Source organism: Dipteris shenzhenensis, chromosome 8 (assembly GCF_047967505.1).
Source record: "Dipteris shenzhenensis isolate YYH24624 ecotype China chromosome 8, Dip_SZ_1.0, whole genome shotgun sequence".
Lineage (NCBI taxonomy): Eukaryota > Viridiplantae > Streptophyta > Polypodiopsida > Gleicheniales > Dipteridaceae > Dipteris > Dipteris shenzhenensis.
In genome coordinates this window covers 23,994,946-24,015,290 of record NC_141603.1, presented here as the reverse complement: position 1 = coordinate 24,015,290, position 20,345 = coordinate 23,994,946, and the positions used below count along the sequence as shown (strand labels likewise).

The following is a 20,345-nucleotide window of genomic DNA, read 5'->3' as shown; positions in this document are numbered from 1 at the left end:
TAGACTACACACACGACACAGAGAGCGACCAAGGCACACCCCGATCGAGGTTTGACCTATCTCTGCCCTCCTGAGAGACAATCGCCCAACACAAGGAGTCACTCTTGACAAAGCCCAGTGGATACAGAGATTAGGAGACTATGCCTTCCTACCATAGGGCGAGATAGATCAACAATCGTAGATTCGGGAGATCTTTGCAACCCACCGGAGAGATACTACAGTGCCGGGTTTCAGTTTCTGATTCAACTCCGATCTCTCAACTCGAGTTTTGTTTGAGCTTTTGAGCTTTTGAAATCTATGCTTAGTTTAGCATAGCACTCAGCAAGGGCCCTAGCACGCCCTTTGCTTTAGCCCTTTAAGGCTTGTATGAGTTTCCACTCTATTTGGTGTACTTTGTCTCATAGGCCCGCAAGGCCTTCTCTCTCTCTCTCTCTCTCTCTCTCTCTCTCTCTCTCTCTCTCTCTCTCTCTCTCTATATATATATATATATATGAGTTAGCTCCGGGGAACAGCAGAGTGAAGGAGGAGGAGCTAGCTGATATGAGGACAGTCTGGATCAGCCGAAAGAGAGGGATGTAGAGAGCATACGCGACACAAAGAGCGAGTAGAGCACACACTGTTGAAGTCCTGCCTATCTCATCTTTCCTCAAAAGACTCTCTCTCTCTCTCTTCTGTCCTCGAGGTACTGGGGTCTGATGATGAATCCCTCCTCCGACACTCTCAAGAAGTGGTGTCTCACATGCACTGAGGATTGCCATTGGACAGATGCGGGTTTCATCCCACAAGCTAAGGATTGAGGAAGGGAGAGCTGCAGGGAACCACAAAGCAGAGGATTTGCATGCTATGCAGTATGCGGGCGGTTGAGACAAAGGAACATTTTCTTTATACTTGCCCACTATGAGATCCGAGAGCACTACCATTGTCTTTACGTGGAGGGGAGTGGTTGCGACCCGCTATCACGACTGATTCATTTCCAGGACCACATTTGCATTGGGCTCTATCCGATGGATATGTACCAGCACAAGGAGACACTACTGCAACAGATCAGGGAGCAACAAGAGACAGCTAGACCACAGGACATAGAGGTTGACTAGACACAGCATCGCATCACGGATTTCTACACATTTGAGTCAGCTCCAGGACAAAGTGGAGTAGAGGAGGAGGAGCTAGCTGATATGAGGGTAGCTTGGATCAACAAAGAGAGCCGGCACGGTGAAACCGGCCTCTAATCACTCAGAGGGCAATGGAACTAAACCTTTAATCACTTCAGGACTTATTTCCAGCTCACAAAGCATATATCACAACCATTAACCATTGCATGATCACCATTTCGCATTTACCCATTTGTTCACAAACAAAACCACTGAAAAAGGAATGAAGGCTAGAATGCCCCTGCTCAACAAACATAGACAAGTGCACCCGATTGGCCCCAAACACCGTGGTGCCCCTTTCGGTATTTCTTTACATTTCACAGTGAAATGATTACAAGTTACCTCTGGGAGACCTTCCCTGCAACTGAGCACGCAACCCCAATTCACTGAGCCTTCGCAAGGCTTTCAAGCATAGAGCACCATCACATAAGTGCACTTAACCCATAGGCTCAATCCAAAGGCATTCTCTTTTCCAAGTGCAATTCCATTGGCTGTCCAGATGCAATCACACTGCACCCCAGCTGCACTCTCTTTGAGTGGTTTCCAGATAGCATTCACAAAGCTTTTCAAAGCTCCAAAAATAAAATCAGCAAAGTACCCAACCAAAGACTGACTCATGTAGCACTGCTTGGGCACCTGTGAACCAAGAAAGAGGTGGCATGCGAGGCCAACCAATTGCTTATGGCAAAAAAAAATTGCAACAGCAAAATCACAACTCACCAAGCCCTGAAAACTTGAACCAAGTCCTCAATCGCCAAGAGGACATAGTAACCAATGCCCAATTGCATTCTCAGCCAAACAGGAGTGCAAAGGCATGAAGAAAGAGCATTTACAAGAGCCGACCAGCAAGAATTCCACTGAAAAATGCGAAAAGAAGCACTTCTGTCGCGAAGAAGTGGGGGTTCTCTCTTATCCCTTGAAATTAGGAAACACTAATTGGAGGCCCTTTTGGGACCCCACTTCTCCCCTAATGTGCTCTTGTCACACATGACCAGGCAGCTTGCACATGGAGCTATGGTACACGTTATAACATAATAGTGCGCACTTAGCAGATCAACGAACTCGAAGCCAATCGAGGTTTGTAGATGCTACACAAAGTAGTAATCATGCAACATTCGAATGCAATAATGTATGGCTGATGATACACAAAGTATCAATCATAGAGGACTATGTAAATTGATGGATGGTCACTATACGATGTAAATTATTACTTGTGTTCCCATTTCTCGTGAATCTTAGAGCCTAAAAGAAGCGTGCTTCAAAGAGGAATGCATTCAGAAGGTTTAGGAAAAGTTTCATCACCAAAAAGTCCTCCAAAACTGAGAAAAACCAGTCTTTATAGAAGAGCCTCCGTGCTCCTAGATTCATGCAAGGTTCTACTCAGTTCATGCTCTTCCCGGAACCAGTCATACAAAGTTATTTTCTATTGCATAAAGACCTTTTGGGGGGGGGGGGGAGAGGCAGCCCTTATTTCTGGCCCCTAGTGTGGTGTATAATCTTCATTTCTCCCTCCCAGCACTCTTCTTTTGCAACGAATTCCTCCTTTTGCTCTTCCACGCCTTCCCGAATGATTCCAGCCTCGTAACTTACGTCCTTTCACACATACGAGCTGCCACAAGGAGAGGGTTTGCAGCGAAGTCTGTTCCAACCATCAAAGAGCTGTCTAACTGCTACGATTAGAATTTTCCAGCCTTCCCAAGGGCTCCAGGACTACTAAGAATTGATTTAGGAGACCCTAGACCCTGCTGCAAACTGTTATCCAGCCAACTGGAAGCCATCTTACTGGATTTCCAGCTTATCAAAGTGTGCCAGGCCTGCTGCAATAGGTTCTAGGTTGCGATTTTATTGAAGAGAGATGGTTTCGATTTCATTGTCCTTTGCAAGCCTGTCCCAGTTGGTAACCAAAAGGCCTACGCCAAACAGAAGTCGAGGAATCCAAACAGGTGAGGAGTTATGAAGAAAAACGGAATTCAGCTGAAGGAGGTTGAAAAACCAGTCCAAAATCTCAACAAAGGGAGAAGATGAGAGAGAAAACCACACGTGTGAAGTTTAGAAGACCCAAGAAGGTCCAGAAATGGCAAAGGAGCATGTAGAACACTAGAGCCACCTGAAACTCTAGGGGGGGCCACTGAAGGCCCCTTAGGGAGCCCATTAAAAATGCCATGTCATCATTTCCCAACAACCACTCTTTTAATTCCTTGGAATGCCTTTGGCCAAAGGCCTAGGGATTATTTATGCTTATGTGCTAGGCACCATGCCGCATTTAATTACACATTATTAAGCCCACGCTTGGACTTTTAAAACCAAAGTTGTCACAGTCTTGTAGTTCAAAGTAAAGCTGCAATATCCCAAGTAAATCTGCCAGTTCACCTTCCTCCATCCATTTCGCATTGAGTGATGGGTAATTTTGAAATTTTACCAAGTAACGACGGATAACTTTACCCTTGAGCTTTCTATCTCTGTGTGCCAGAATTTGCTCTCGGACCAAAAGTTCATCCTGTTCTTCCACTTCAGGCTGTACCTCATCACGTAAATCCTCGGGAACATCTCCATGATATTGCTTTAACAAGCTCACATGAAAGGCATTATGTATCTTTCAATGTGGAGGCAACTTCAGCCTGTAAGCTACCTCGTTTATCTTTCCAGAAACCTGAAAAGGACCATAGTAACGCATGTTCAGCTTTGTGTACAACCTTTCCTTGCCTTTCTTATTTTTCAGCCTTGCCTTTTGAAAACGCAGCAAAAACCAATCACCTTCTGTGAATACCAATTCCTTGCAGTGCTTATCTGCTGCTCTTTTCTACTTGTCCTGACTTCTTTACAAGGCATATTTGGTCTTCCTGTAAGCCTCTTCAAGGCTTTCTACAAAATGATCAGCTTCGAAGATTTTCTCTTTTGTATACAAAATGGGAGGTATCTTCCTGGCACCTTCCACTATTTCAAAAGGTGCTTTACCTGTGGATGTGTACAACGTGTTATTGTAAGCATATTCCAACAAAGGCAAATAATGCTCCCATTTGCTTTTGTGGTCTGAGACATAGCATTTAAACATATCCAGGATGGCAGAGTTTTCATGCTCTGATTGTCCATCAAATTGAGGGCGAAAAGATGATGAAATGTTCAGTGTAGTGCCCATATTTTCAAACAGCCCTCTCCAAAAGAGGCTGGTCATCCTCGGATCTCTATCACTGATTATGGAATCATCCCATGATACTTGAAGACATGCTGTAGAAACAATTTGGCCATTTGATTTGCTGTAATTTTCTTTCTTAATGGCACAAAGTGGGCTTGTTTGCTAAACCTGCAAATTATTGTCCACAATCCATCATGTCCAGTAGGAGTACGTGGAAGATCAAACACAAAATCCATAGCTATGCTTTGCCATGGTCTATCCGGAATTGGCAAAGGGTTTAACAACCCAGGTGCCTTCTGCCTATTAAACTTTTCTTTTTGACAAACCATGCATATGCTGTCCTTGCATTCTCAATTAATTGGGTCATAGAACCCACCTTGGTTTTGATGCAATAATCACGTAGCTCACTAGGCAATCCACAACAGTACCTCTCTATTTGCTATTTCAAAGAAACATGCCTGTAAAAGCTCAATGGCAACAAAACATCCCAAAACCTCTAGATATAATCATCAAGATTCTTGCAAAGTTTGTATGACAAGTCATGCCAATGTGAAAGTACTTCAACTTCAAAAGTTGGAGTAAGCCAAGTAGAAGAGAACACTTGCTTAAATTCAGCCAAGTAGCAGGTGCATCTCCATGAAGCATAAGGTTGGTGTACCACTTAAGTGCATTGCCTTTCAAAAATGTGCCAACCTTCCTCATCTTGGATGCTTCTGTAAACAAACCCCCAAGAAATGCAGCATCAAACTATTGAAGGAATGTGAGAGCTTTGTACCTGTCATGTACTCCATTATATGTCTCAAACTTGAACCACCATCCTTAAATTCTTTATATACATTTAATGTTGGCTGTCCCAAAGATGGCTGTATTTTTGCAGCATTCCCTTCACTAGGGAGAGCCATGCTTGGCTGAACATTAGGCATGGGAGCATGTGCTGTGGCTTGCATGCCTGGCTGCATTCCCACATTGTCATACATGGCTTGCTTTCTATGCCCAGTTGGCGGTGAAATCAACATAGCATCAAAGATAGAATCTGTACCAAAATATTCAGGTTGCTGCCTCAAATATGGCTGAGGTAGCTGAGCCACATTTATGGACTGCACATTATTATTTTGAGGAGTAGAAGTACCCAAACCAAGGCCTTGTGCTGGCTGCTCATACTGTTGCACTGACTGTACTTTTTATACCTCTTTCTCAAGTGATGAAGTGATTAAAGGTTTAGTTCCACTGCCCTCTGAGTGATTAGAGGCCGGTTTCATTGGTTCCATTGCCGGGATCCATCTTGACTCCATCCTTTGACACTATATGACCGAGAAAATGAATCTCAGTGGTTTTTGTTTGTGAACAAATGGGTAAATGCCAAATGGTGATCATGCAATGGTCAATGGTTGTGATATATGCTTTGTGAGCTGTAAATAAGTGCTGAAGTGATTAAAGGTTTAGTTCCACTGCCCTCTAAGTGATCAGAGGCCGGTTTCACATGGTGCCGCCAATAGAGGGACGCAGAGACCACACGCGAGACAGTGTGCCCAGAGCACACTCTATTGAGGTCCGACCTATCACAGCTTTCCCGAGGGAGGATCGATAGAGACGAGGGATCACTCTAGACATATCCCAGAGAGTTCAAAGATCGAAGAGATCACGTCCCCGCCACAATGCAAGACAGCTCGACAGACGCAGATTTTAACAGCTCACTAGAGAGCCATCACTGTGCTGGGCTTCGGTTTCTAAGTCCTAGTTCCGTGACTGACTTGATTCAGTTTGTACTTGATTGACTATGATCACTAAGAATTTGCTAGGATAGATTAGTACTCAGCAAGGGCCCTAGTGCGCCCTTTGCTCCAGCCCACTAAGGCTTGTATGACTCTCTCTCTCTCTCTCTCTCTCTCTCTCTCTCTCTCTCTCTCTCATGACTACTCAGCCCACCTAGCCTCTCTCCTCAGACACATAGACACCATACCCTCTCTAGATCACCGAGCCACCCTCATTACCCACACTCTCCACAATGGAGCCCGCCACATCTTTCCTTACACTACTCGGTCTACCCGCCCCCCACCCGTTGGCTCCACCCCTTGCAATAGCTGGTATGATGATGAATGTAAAGCCTTACGCCACACTTCGACTCACGACCCAACGAAATGCTAGGGCTGACCCACACCTCACTCGGGAATATCGCCGCCTAGTCCGTCGCAAGAAGCTAGCCTTCCTGCGCCAGAATGAGAATGCGCTACTAAACATCCTGTTCAATAGCAACTCCAAGGATTTCTGGAGGAAATTTCTAGAACGCCAATCCCCTAACCCCCTCACAGACACTTCCCTCTGGCACTCCTACGCACGCACACTCTATGATATCCCTGATCAACCCCCTCCTGACCTCTCCGCCACCCCCCGCCCCACATCTTGCACCCTTTTCACAACCGAGGGAGTCACAGAGGGCCTATGCACAGAGTTTGTCGCCTATGGTATCAAAACTCTAGCCCCCATCCTGGCAACGTTGTTCAATGAAGCTGTCTGCCACAGATTTCCCAGAGCCTGGACCCTGACACTATCACACCCATCCACAAAGCAGGAGATCCCATGGATCCAGGGAATTACAGGACCATCATGATTGGACATGCTATGTCCAAGATCTATGCATCAGTGTTAGATGGTGAGGTCAGCACTCGCGCAGAGATACGAGGCCTCAAGGCATTTGGACAGGCCTGGATCACTCGACTTACGATCACATTTTTACACTTCGAGGGATCATTGAGGAGGCCAGACACAGGAGACAGAGGGTACACTGTTGCTTTGTGGATTTCCGCAAGGCATTCGACACTGTTCCTCGGGCCAGCCTTGTCAGACGCTTACAGGAGTTAGGTTACGACTCGGAGGTTATATGGGCGGTAGTAGCTCTATATGAGTTTGATTGACGCCAAGAAGCAAGGTGTTTGCTCCCAGCTAATTGATGCCAAATTTGATGATCAAAAGATACCCCATAAAGCTCATATTCAAAGTCACAATTTGTTAGGAGGGGACAGATGCGGCGAGGCACACTTCTGCTTGAGGTGGCCTAGAATCGTGGTTGCTGAAAGAGTACCAACGGAGCTCATAGATCCTCACTCCTGAAGCTCTCGTGGAGAGGTTAGGAGGAAAGAAAGTGCAGACACTAAGCGTAGCTCTAAATGATGAGCAGGTTTGGATAACACACAGACTCAACACCAGGCAGCTCCATGAAAACAGCATTCCAGGCCCTTACTGGATTTCAACAGACAAACACCGGAGTTTAGGTGAGGCAGAAACCATTATCAGGAAGACACAAATACAAATATAGCAGAGCATGGACAACGGGATGGCATAAGCAACGTGCCAATGACGAGGCAAAAAAGGGTTGGAAGGACAGTTGTTAAAAAAAGTGTCAGGAGAGCGCTGCCTGGAAGGCAGATCTAAAAAAACCAATCAGAAACAAAAGCACTACTCTCAAGTATTCAACCTCAATTAATACACCAGTCATGGAGTACAGTAGTGAAACACAAAGGAGCATGTTCATTCCACTCAGACAAAAGTTGAATCCAGAAGCAAGCATCTACAATTGATCACAGATTCTCCCCTGTGCACCTAATGAGGCCCATAAGGAGGATCCACTTAATGATGACTTACCATCTCTTTCCTCTTCTTATTTGCGATGAATACAGTGCAAGCAACAGTCTACAGCAATGGCTACATGTGTCTGACAGAGAAAGCACATTTGTTTGGGAAAGCTTTGAAAGAAGCAGAGAGTCATCATAAAGTAAAGCAGGTGATGCCGCATTAGACAGCATAGACACCTTTGGGAGGGTTCAAAGAAAACGCTCACTGTCTACTGACCCTGATGCAAAGCTTGAGTACTCTGGTGCAATGCACTCACCAATATCAATGAAAAGGTCAGTTTATTGCCAACCCATAAAACAAATTACTACAAACTTACGTCGCAAGAGACCATTAACAGCCCGAAATCATAGACTTTACCAGCAGCTCCACATAGTGTGTACTACATGCTCCCTACTTCAGTCAACAGGGTCCCAAAGTAGGTGCAGGTCAAATACAAAAATACATAACCACTTGAGTACACATATATTAATGCATAGATTGGCCATCTGAGATCTATAACTCCTTTGAAGGCAGCAGAGTCAAGGATAAAGCGTTAAAAAGCAGACCTAATTGACTATATTCCGATCTTCTGCATAACGTAAGTGTATGAGCACAAATATTCTTGTCACTTGACTCTTAACTCCAACTAAATTTGAGCTCTTACTGCCTCCACAAGCAACAAAGTCTAAGGATTCCAGTTCTGGTGACAGAATTATCCTCTCTTCAGCATTAACATTTACAGTTGATATACTCATCCCAAAGTCCATATACCACAACCGAAATGCATGCTTCATTCCCAGCATCTCCCAAATCTAGCACCTAAGCCACAACCTTTTTTGGTTACCTGTACACGCTGCTGTAAATTTATCAACTTCAAAGTGAACAATGTTTGCCTAGACCAACAGCCTTATTGAACAAAACAGTATCCTAGCAACTTACAGCTGACAGTTGTTTTGAAGGTCCTGCGTAGAAAGCCCAGAAGCTCCATTTTGGTTTTGATTAACTGAATTCTGATACTTTTGAGCAATGGCAGCTAACTGTGTCACCTGCAACAGCACAAGCTCCGTTAAAGCGTCCAATAACATACAGATTAAAGCATAGGAAACTAATTGTCACGAACAAGGAGCAATGGATGCTAAATTCCAAACCACAAAGGACCTTCATGTCTTTAAGACTAGGTTACAAGCATTTTGTATGACGTGAATTCACCCCTGGATTGAAACTGAGATGCTAAAAATTGCTACCTTTTAGCTGAAAGGAAGATACAAAATTTGTGATTCACTATTATGGCTGACTGGGTACACATATCTAGAAACATCTGAATTGTGCCCAAATCCTACTATGTATGTAATCCATCTATGTTTTCGAGACTATATTTGCTACTACCTGTTTGCCAGGCAGACACTTCAATGTTGGTTTAATCTTACGATTCACTTGGCACTAGTTTGAAGTTCTAGCATGTCATCCACACTCAAAGAACATGAAATAACCTCCACTCATATTCAGAAGAAAAAGTTCTAACTCCATTGGCCGAAAAATAACTGGCAATTTCAACTAAAAGTTTTGGAAAAACCCTGTCAATTACCAATTATTTAGATGAGCACTACTCTCTGCAAATGCACAAATACACAAACGCAAATTCTAGCTGGCTAATGGGCAGCTAAGGCATTGAAACACACCAAGAACTTGCAAAATCTCCGTATGCAGAATATCTGTATGGATATGAGAGGCCTAACAAATTCCATCAAGATGTCAAGGGTTGCATAGCTTCTAACTGCAACATTTGGAAGATCAACCCAACCAGAAGCTTATGGTTGTATCACAGCCTCAAGGGAACATGCAACTGCTAGCGGCACCAATTGAAGAAGAGAACCCAATAAGACAGATACTAAAGCTTTTAGATCAACATTTGACTTGCTTTCAGAGCCTAAGCATGCAACCATGTACAGGATGTTCAAAGTGAACCTGTGGAACAAGTAACCTGCGTGGAAGAAGCTCCTCGTGACTTTTTGCACAGAACTGCCATGAGAGAATCTGCACATCAAAGGGGTAATTAAGTCACATCATCTATTGCTATTAGGGTTATGAACAACAAAAGAGAGCAGAGAAGCATCCACTGACCTTGAGATCAGGGGAGAAAATGACCCGAAGCTGCCCATCCCGAACGACTCGAAGCTGATCAAAGATGCTCTCCTGGATGGCCTTCCCATATTCCAACACCATAAGACCTGAACTAAGGCAATACTCATTTGAAATATCAACATATAAAAGTTCATCCAGGATTCCGCTATCATATTTTATCTTGCATAACCGCGGAAGCACTTCTACAGTAGTTTCTGCAAACAGAAAAAAATAATATCATAAGCTAATACCTAGATGAATCCAGGAACATTCCCAAACTCATCCTCTAAAAACACAACATAGTGCAGTTTCAATCTCATGATAGTCACTTATAAGTTTGAAAACCATAAACTCCATCACGCATAGCAAGGACTAGCTACTACGACATCCCCACGGACGTCATCAGCGCCCAACAGTGGGTGTAGACCATAGTATAAAAATATGCTCTCACACATAAAATCCATACACCCACACATACTTGAGCATCCATTTTTACAAAGTCTTCGTAAGGTAAGGCTACATTTATACAGAAAAAATATCATAAGCTAAGGCTACATGTAAGATACCCTAAGAAAAGCACCTGCAAACACAATGCGTTAGCACTTGCTCACTTGCTCAAACTCACCTCTATGTGTGTCTACCTTCCTATCTGGAAACACGCATGAATATGCTTCTGACCACTCCCACACACATGTAAATGAACAAAAAGTACAGCTTTTAAGGTCATGAAAGTCACCCATAACATTAAAAACAATACGTCATCCATATGCAATCATGTTTGAGTAGAACCTTGGTAAAACCAAAGTAGCCTACTCCAGAGATCTTCTTCCTGAAGCAAAAGGCCAATGGAAACAAAAGCAAGAGTTCAAGAGAATACAAAGCTGAAGGAAGCTGAAATAAGATTGCAGCAACAAGAATGAAAGAGTACACTAGAGTAGTCATAGAGATAAAACCTAGGATGGACCCTAACTAGGGTCAAATCATGTCATGACCTGCTCCCTGAATATTGCTGCGGATAATGTGGAAGCCTGTGTGGCTGCGACAAGGACCTACTGCTGCTGCTGAAATGCTGCCATGTCTCGTCGCTGGATCTAATCCTGAATGAGGGTTTGGCAGCCCTTGGGCCGCCCTGTGATCAACAAGATGGCCACAGGCTGTTGTATGCCCATGACATCTTTTAATATAATGCAAGTCACCCCAAACCTTACAGAGTATGAAATCAGGGTACTCGACTAACTAACCACAACTCCACCAACCCTCCAGCATCCAACAAGAGGCCTACATGCTTGCGCAATGTGAACTCTAAAACACACATAGATCTACATATACATATATCAATGTGCATGTATACCATAGTCACAATCCAACACCTACAGTACTTTCAAGCCGTTCAGTACTGTTTCTTCACCTCTTCTTCCGAAATTTCCATCTGCTACTGGGATTGTGATGAATGATGAATAATGGAAACGTGCATATACTTTGCACCTGGGGGAGAGGGCCTTTTCTTGTCTTTATCAAGCATTTGCATACATGCACACACTTTTTGGGTGAAATCCATTTGTCACTATATTACAAGGAACAGTCCCAACGAGAGGGACAACCAGCTACAAACATCAGAAGATGTCATTATATGACAAGAAGGCAGGATATCGAGATGCCCCGAATGTAGACAATCATAAAATGATTGTCGCAGAGATATATACCTTTGTAAGACTAGAATATATCCAATTATACAAATACAGATTTTGTTGTTCTAAATCAAAATTCTACAATGAAAATAAAAGAGAAGCGAAAGAGAAAAAAACTGAGCTAACCCCCCCCCCCAATAAAAAAACAAAGCAAAGCAAAAAGAAAACAAAAACAAAAATGAAAAAACAAAAGGTAGACATACCTAGCAAGCAAAGCAGATCATAGCATATATGCACACAAACACACACGTATACCCAGATTTAAGGACCTACTGGAGATCAAGGTAAATTCAAGCATAATAAAGGCTACAACTAAGGATGAAGGTACAGGCTATATGCACAAACACCTTCCTACGTGAACCAAATCCCTACGAAGTTAGTATCATGGCTCCAAATGCTGAGACCAAACCAAAGCTTGATAAAGGCTAGCAGTATGAGAAAAAGGCCCATCAAAAGAGAGTCAAATTGTCTGCATCCCATCCACGAGTGTTGCTAGAAATGAAATTAAGCTATCAATGGAAATGCATTGAATGGAGACTCGCACAAAAGACTCGTTAGAAAGAAGCACAATGTCACAAGCGCGCTCACCCCCCCCCCTCCCAAACACACACACACACACACAGAAACTAATAAAGACCTAACACATGTAAGACTGATGTAAACGAGAGACGTGACTACATACACTCCTACAAAACAGGATGGCAAACACAAACTTACCAAACCCTCTGCCAGGCCTTGAACCACAAATCTCACAGTGCCAAACATCCTGCAATAAGCACGCGCACAACATTTTAGAATCCATAATATCTAGTTCAAAACCTGGTGCTTTGAAGAAATAAGCAACCACCAGATGAACATAAAACCAGCACTTCAATATGTTACAAAAAAACAATTTCCCCCAAATGCATCCTCTTGCCATGCAGGAATCACTCAACTTTTACCTTGATGATTATGCAATTAGTACATCTTTTATCACATTCATATCTCCATACACCTTTTTGCACTTTGAAGATGAAGGTGAGAACAAAAATGACGGAAGATTTGATCAAAACATTAGCTATATAATAAAGCAAACGAGCACTAAGTCTATTTACTTGACAGCTCATTGACAAAATGTCCACCAATACACAAAGAACCACAAAAAAATGTATGTCATTTGAGCATTATTCATGCGTCTCATGTACAATGGCTTCAAACTATTCCATTTAAATCAAACAACATGCTCACTCTTCAAAACAGGGCTGACTGCAAAAAAAATGCACAGATTTTCAAAAAATGTCACCTATGTATCTCTTCTAGAGACTCTATATCATCAAACTCCCACAAACGACAGTTTAGTCAAATTCTTGGGATCTCTTACCATTGGCTGGCCCATAAAGACCAGCAGGTCGCCGGGTGCACCAGTTTCCTCCCGTGTACACACAACTAAATGGGATTACCACCTACCTTGAGTGGGATGTAAGGTTTTGTGCAACCTTGCATACTGCTGCTCGGGCCATTGGCAGCTACAAACAAATCTGGAAGTTGAGCATTGCTTGGGCAGCCCTTTGAAGGTGCATATACAACATTGTATTTATTGAGGGCACAAAAGGACAGATGAATAGATGACGATGCCCCTGATTACTACTACACTAAATTTCATGGTGCTTACTCACCCAAGAGTAGCTACGACAGATTTTGCCCCCAAGTCACCTTGACATTGAGATCAGTTGAATGTAATATAACTACTAGCAGCTGCTATGTTAGGTGTACAATTATTGTATGCACTATACCACAAGTTCACTGGATTGGAGAAAGATTGCAGACAGTGCTAGAGAAGGATGGAGGGAGGGAGGGGGGGAGAGAGAGAGAGAGAGAGAGAGAGAGAGAAAGAAAAGGCCAAAGAGGCCTATGAGACCAAGTCAAAATCGAAACTGAAACTGAAACTGAAAGTAGAAATAGGAATACACTCATGTGTCGAGAGTTAGTGCTGTCATGTGTCATCCATGAGTAATCTGAGCTCTGTCCCGACTCAACTTAGAATCCCACTGTGAGTCGTACAGATATATCTATATGGATCCAGGAACATGCCCAAACTCATCCTCTAAAAACACACATACTGCAGTTTCAATCTCATGATAGTCACTCATAAGGTTGAAAACCATAAACTCCGTCACGCATAGCAGGAACTAGCTACAATGACATCCCCACTGACATCATCAGCACCCAACAGCGGGTGTAGACCATAGTATAAACATATGCTCTCACATACAAATCCACACACCCACACATACTTGAGCAACCATTTATACAAAGTTCTTTGTACTGAGTTTCTGTTAGCACTCCGGAGGTGAAGGGCAGACTCAACCGTGACAAAGGCTAGCACTAAAGGAGAAGACTAATCAAAAAGTCATACTGATTTGAAAATATGCCTGAAATTGTACTCATCGCAGGTGTCCTGAAGTAGTCTAACCCTATGATGCGGCCATGAGGGTGCCTTGAATGGGATGAGAGCTTGGGCTTGTATCCAATCGCTTGCTAATCCTCAAATCTTGTAATATCTGAGAGATCTCATCAGTACTTGCTCCTCCATCTCCACCTCATGCATGTCACGATGGGTGCATAGTCTCAGACCTTGTGATCCGTGTGCCTGCCAAAGCTCATACCCTGCCTCTATCTCAAACCTATGAGATGAGGTCCTAACCTGTAGTTACCCCAGATCCCAAATTGAACGTCTAGCTGCTATAGATTGTCTCTAAGAACCTAGTGAATGTCCTGCTATGTCAGGCAGAAGAAGGGAGCATGTAGACATTACTGATATGGAGGTTGATGATCAATAGACATCCATAAATTGCGCATGGCAGCCACTGCCATGTCTTCCCTAAACCATGGGCTATAAGTAAAAGATATTCCCTATCTTCAGCATAGACAAAAGGGAAGGCTTTTAAGTAACACCTCTTCTAGTTTAAACCCTCCTCCGCTGTCTCTTATTGATAGGATTGGGTGCTGACTTATCTCTAAGGGTTCCTCTGGTGCATGTTCTATTGCGTGTCTTGATTCTGCCCACAATGGATGGTTCTGGTTGTCCTCGATGCACAACCACTTGCTTCTCCTCATCCTACACCTCTGGCAACATGCTTCCCTTTCTAAGCTATCTCCTTATGCCAACCATAGTAGCGAACCTTCTCAAGCTCGACCCACAACTCCCATACCTATTTCATCTCGAGGTTCGCCTCCCTCCCATTTCAGCCTCCTCGCTCTCTGCCCCACCATGTCCAGCAACTGTGGAGTCTTTGAAGCTTTTGTTGGCATACAAGAGAGCTTCTGGCTGCCTCCCAGACCTCCCCATCCCATCCCAAATGGGGGAGACTACTTCACAAATAGGAAGTTCTGTTGCTCATGGTAAAATACTGATCCAAAGGATCAAGAACATTCCCAGCAGACAAGTTACATTTTCCAAGTGTAGAAATGGCTTCCTGAAAAAAGGTTAAGAACTGTCCGTGTAGTGTGATGCTGAAGTAGCTGTCACCGCTCTTCTCGAGCACTGGATGGCTTTAGTTCCAAGTATGCCAAAACATCTCACAGCAAGCAGGCGAAGTAGAATGGATGACATAATTTGGATTAGACTATATGCATGAAAATCTCACGGTTTTTCGCGATGCTTATTTATTTGTTTTCTTAAAAAGATAACACTTTTGAGTTAGGATGCGTAGTCATGAATAATGCATGCAAAATACCTCACAAAGCCTCAATTCCTCTGAAGTGGTTGCCAGATCTTGCTCGTAAACGGCTTCTTGGACCATCTTTTGTCACTCTTGGAACACCTTGAGAACCAATTTAAGCATTGACAATATCTAATGCTCGGTGCCAATAAAGAATTTCATTAAGTAAATTGGGAAAGAAGACAATGCATCTTCAAAATCTTCAAGATTAGACGTACTTCTTCATATATGTAGCAGAATTACACAGTTAATTTAATTTTTCAAGAACTCATCACAGAGTAATTGGTATTATGCGGAGGTCACAGTCTCCTCTGCATGAAAATCAAGCCTCTTTGGTCCTCTTCACCTTGAAAAACTCATAGGATTTGTTAGAATGAACCTAGGTATGTTGGCAGATCTTCCATTTCTCTTATGACCACATAAAAGCAGTCAAAAATTTTGTGCCAATGATCCCTATACTCAAATCTCTCCCCTCCTCTTGTAAATCCATCGGAGGCTAGTATTGTCAGGTACTTCATGACCTCTTTGTACGACTCGTCTTGACTGAAATCCGCATTTTAAAAAAGCTCTTGGAGTCAAGGGTGTTGCACAATCCCTACATAATCATTGAGACACTACAAGAGAGCAGCACAAAACACTATCAATGCCCAATTGACATAGTTCTAGCTCATCCATATAGTCAATAACATCCCTAAACACATCTAATTGCCCCCAAATTATTGGTGCCACATCGGCCTCTTGATTGAGCACCTCATAAATCTCAATCTCTCTAGAAAGCTAGCTATGAAACTCTTGTAGGCTAAGTATGACCCACCATTTCAAATTTAGAAGTTGGCATGACAAGAATTTCAAAACAGAAAAGGACATTGTGAATATAACCATCTATTAACCCATGCGTAACTCATCTCCCTCAGTTGTAAGCCATGAAGACAATGAAAGAGCCCTCCATGATAGGCATCTATTAGACTATGTATCTGGCTCAAAAGAAATGTGATATCTAAGACGAAGCATCTAGCATGATGTGCACCTCAGTCCCCTTAAATCATGCAGGAAAGCACCAGCATATGTGCCTCTCAAAAATTGCACGCTCGTCCTAGAGTATCGGAAAGAAGAGACTTTGCACGAAATGAAGTGTGCCTAGAAACACCATCGCTTTAATCTCACCATTGGCGCAGCCGTACAGACAATGAAAGAGCCCTCCATGATAGGCTCTGTTTGCCCGCATCTATTAGACTATGCATCTAGCTCAAAAGAAACGTGACATCTAAGACGAAGCATCTAGCATGATGTGCATCTCGGTACCCTTAAATCATGCAGGAAAGCATCAGCATATGTGCCTCTCAAAAATTGCACTGTCGTCCTAGAGTATTGGAAAGAAGAGACTTTGCACGAAATGAAGTGTGCCTAGAAACACCATCGCTTTAATCTCACTATCGGCGCATGCCCTCTAGTCAAGTACAACCGATTTCTGAAAACGTATCCCAAGTATACATAAGACTTTGCAATCCAAACCATTGCACCATCACTTGCTAAAGTTGAGCTTCATTGGTATTGAAGATCGTAACGTTGGTTTTACCCAAGTTAACCTTCATGTCCCGACTCTCTAAAAAGGCTTGCAGACCTTCCAATGCACCGTTGACTCATCTATTGCGTTAAAGAACAACACAACATCACCAGCATCGAGCAAGATGGGGATGAGATTTTGTGCCAATGTCAACCATTGTCCCAACAAAAGAATCCACAAAACAAACTAGCTCATCAATGTAAAGCCCAAAGAGGCACCGGATAAGGAGGGTTGACCGGGAAGAGATGGGGGAAGAGGGGGGGGGAGAAAGAGAAGTAGTAGTAGAAGTAGAAATAGAAATTATTATCGTCCACGGGGGGCCGAAAAATGACCCATGGGACCCGAACGGTGTACAAGAAAAGTCTCCTCCGGTGTGGAGGGGTCAAGAATTTTCAAGTTCTTGACGGTACAAAAAGAGGCGGGTAACAAAAGATCCTAATGCTGCCGGCGAGGCAGTGGAAAGGACCGATGTTAACTGTGTGGAGTCTCCTAGTAACTTCCGGTAGAGAGAGAGAGAGAGACTCGGATATCAAACATGTTGGCATTGTGACTGGCCACACGTGTTATGGCAAAAAACACGAAAAGCATGTTTGAACCTTAACTTCGAGCACTTCTATGATGATTCCTTTTTTATGGCTTCAACTCTTCTAGTCTTCCCTAACATCTCAATGTGCCCATACGTGACATTCATAAAAGGCTCCTAATAGATACCCCATCTACAATTGCAAAAATTGTCTCTAGCCTCGATATCGATATCAATAGAAGGCTTGCCCTACAACTATGGACATTAGGTCTAACCCTGATTTCAATATCAATAGGGGGCTAGTCCAACCATTGTATTACACGCTATTGCTTAAAGCAATTCAATATACAAACCAAATTAGGATTCTTGACAAGTTTCTATATATGTTCCAAACGTAAGGCTTGGGGCTTCCTAGCAGCCTTGCTACTACGTGTTGAGTGTATAGCTTACACTCCCTATCAATCCATGATGCATTTTCAATTTTGGTTCCTAAATGCAAGGTCTATTATTGAGCCCTTGCTACAATGACCCTACCATGGGAAAGATCAGGTGATCCGCAACATGGCTCTTGAATAGGTGAAAACTACAGTGTTGTGAAGGCAAAAGATTGTTGCAAATTACAAGAAACCTACAATGGCAAAGTACAAGAAACAGTTTCTACACAGAATCTCCAGTCTCTTTTTGGCCTGCAGTTCTGCATATGCTTCAATGACTTGAGTAAGAAAAGTAGACAAAAATAATGTAAGTAGAATCTGTGGGAAAACACCAATATTGACTTTAGTAAGCAAACTACACAATGCAAGTAGAACCTGTGGGAAAACACCAGTCGGTTGTCGTCCACTGCTTCCATATTGAGACACACACCACCGTTTTTTGGCACGAGGCGCAAAATACTCTGTCACAAAGTTCCTCCAAAAATTTATGTTATTATCCTGCATAAACATGTACACAGTTAGTATTCACAAAGATTGTAATAGCCCTTCCCTACTAATAATAAGCAACTAAGAACCTAAATGAAACATGCCTGAGGTCGTTGCCGTTGGTTGAACATGTACTGCATCAGCCTGCGAGCACAGACGCCCGACTCAAAAACATGTTGCTTGGAAGGTCCTGCAATCTGTTGCTGCAAATGTTGCTGTAATTGTTGTTGCTGCTGAAGCTGGCTCCTATGATGCAAGAGCCGCTGTTGTTGCAGTAGACTCATCTGGGCTTGCAATTGCTGAGACTGTTGTTGGCGATGCAAAGCTTCTTGTCTTTGTAAATGAGAGGTGAGCAGTGACTGCTGTATAGCTTGTGGCAACTCAGCCTCTGGCTTCACTTCCACCTTCGGCATGGAGATTTGTTGATGCAAAGATTGCTCATGCTGGCGTGAATCTAACTTCATTGGCGCAATCCCTTGCAGAGCTTGCACTTGTGGATGCTGCAATTGTTGTCGCAAAGATGGATCTATCTGGTGTTCTAACTTTACCGATGAGAGACCTGGCAGAGGCTGCAAGTGCTGACGCAAGGATGACTCTGTCTGTTGTTCTAACTTAACAGAAGCAAGACCCTGCAAGGGTTGCACTTGCTGAGACATTTGCTGCTGCTCTAGCTTCACAGTACCCATTCCCTGCAGGGATTGCAATTGTTGGTCTGCTCCTACGCCAAAGACTTGCTGACTACGTAATTGTGGCGCTCCCCCTGCAAGCATATGATGTCCTTGCACCTGTTGCGAAGTTGCCAACTCCTGTCCACGTGAATGTTGATCGAGCTGTTGCTGCTGCTGGACCACTTGTTGCGACTCCTGAGAATACTGTGAGTTTGCCAGGGCAGCCTGTTGCTGCTGTAGCTGGTGGAGCTCCTGCTGGTCCATTCTAGCTGCATTTGGAGTGCCTTGCCGACTGAGGGAGACCAATCCTGTCGTACCAGTTAAACTCAAAGTACTAGAGTTGAAGGAGAGCGGTGAAGCGGGCAACCCCATGGAGCCGACTCCGGCAAAGGCAAGAGATTCAGCACCTATACTCCCGCTACGCTGCACAGTAGGAGATCCCGAAAGGCCTGAATTTGATCCTGGGCTAATACCGGCGTTTCCATTGACTGTAAACCCCTGGTTCAAACTTGTAAGTTGTGTGTTTCCTCCGCCGTTCAAGGACGAGAAATTTCCAAGCATATTCAGTCCCCCATAGGAAGAACGAGGAGAGCTCAAGGATGAGAATGCAAGGGCAGATGGCGATCCGTTTCCCTGCCCACCTTGCAGGCTACTGGTGGACCGTAACAGCGACGCAGGTGAGACATTCTGAGCTTGAGCTCCAGCCACCGGAGGGAGCGCCCCTGAAGACGTCCCTGTCCGATGGCTTGATTCCAAGTACTGCTCCAGCGCCAGCTCTTCCCCCACCTGACCTGATCCTGCTTCCGGTCCTTGCTGATTGGAGTAGCAGGGGTAGCAGGGACTAAGTCCTTCCACCCGGATGCATTTTCTTCGCTGTCAAACAAGGGCATTGACAACGATAATTGCCTTGGGAGCTGTATGCAACAATGCTTACCGCCAAGAGGGCTCTAAAAATCCAGAAAACCACGACGGCTGGCATATTCTTTGTATAACAGTGTTGGGAAGGAGGCTGCGAGCCAGTAAAAATTAGCCAAGCACGGCAATAAGGACGACGACTGATCCCAAGGCCCGTTTTACATCTCCAAATAACAGAGCCAGGAAGCAGCGAGACAAAGGTAATCGGAAAACTCAACGGCGTTCATGCGAGCTGGTTTCGGAGCTAGAGCTTCCACGCAACGCCAGGGAAAAAATGAAAAAAACCACAGCCAGCAGCATTACCTCCACCGCTCAAGTCGCAGAGGTCCTGGGGGGCTCGGCATCGGTCGAT

General features: G+C 43.9%; 1 protein-coding gene across 1 annotated transcript in view; it reads right to left on the bottom strand.

The window, feature by feature from the left end:
• Positions 1–19,953, bottom strand: part of LOC147899312 (uncharacterized) — a 59,086-nt gene extending 39,133 nt beyond the window's left edge. Inside the window, exons 1-6 of the mRNA XM_087378717.1 lie at positions 18,515–19,953; positions 18,300–18,422; positions 12,420–12,468; positions 10,015–10,229; positions 9,859–9,927; positions 8,833–8,939 (exon numbers count right to left, since the gene is read on the bottom strand). Coding sequence (XP_087234843.1) covers positions 8,833–8,939; positions 9,859–9,927; positions 10,015–10,229; positions 12,420–12,468; positions 18,300–18,422; positions 18,515–19,639 — 1,688 coding nt within the window. The 5' untranslated portion in view covers positions 19,640–19,953. The remainder of the gene's footprint in view (positions 1–8,832; positions 8,940–9,858; positions 9,928–10,014; positions 10,230–12,419; positions 12,469–18,299; positions 18,423–18,514) is intronic.
• Positions 19,954–20,345: the final 392 nt, after the last annotated feature.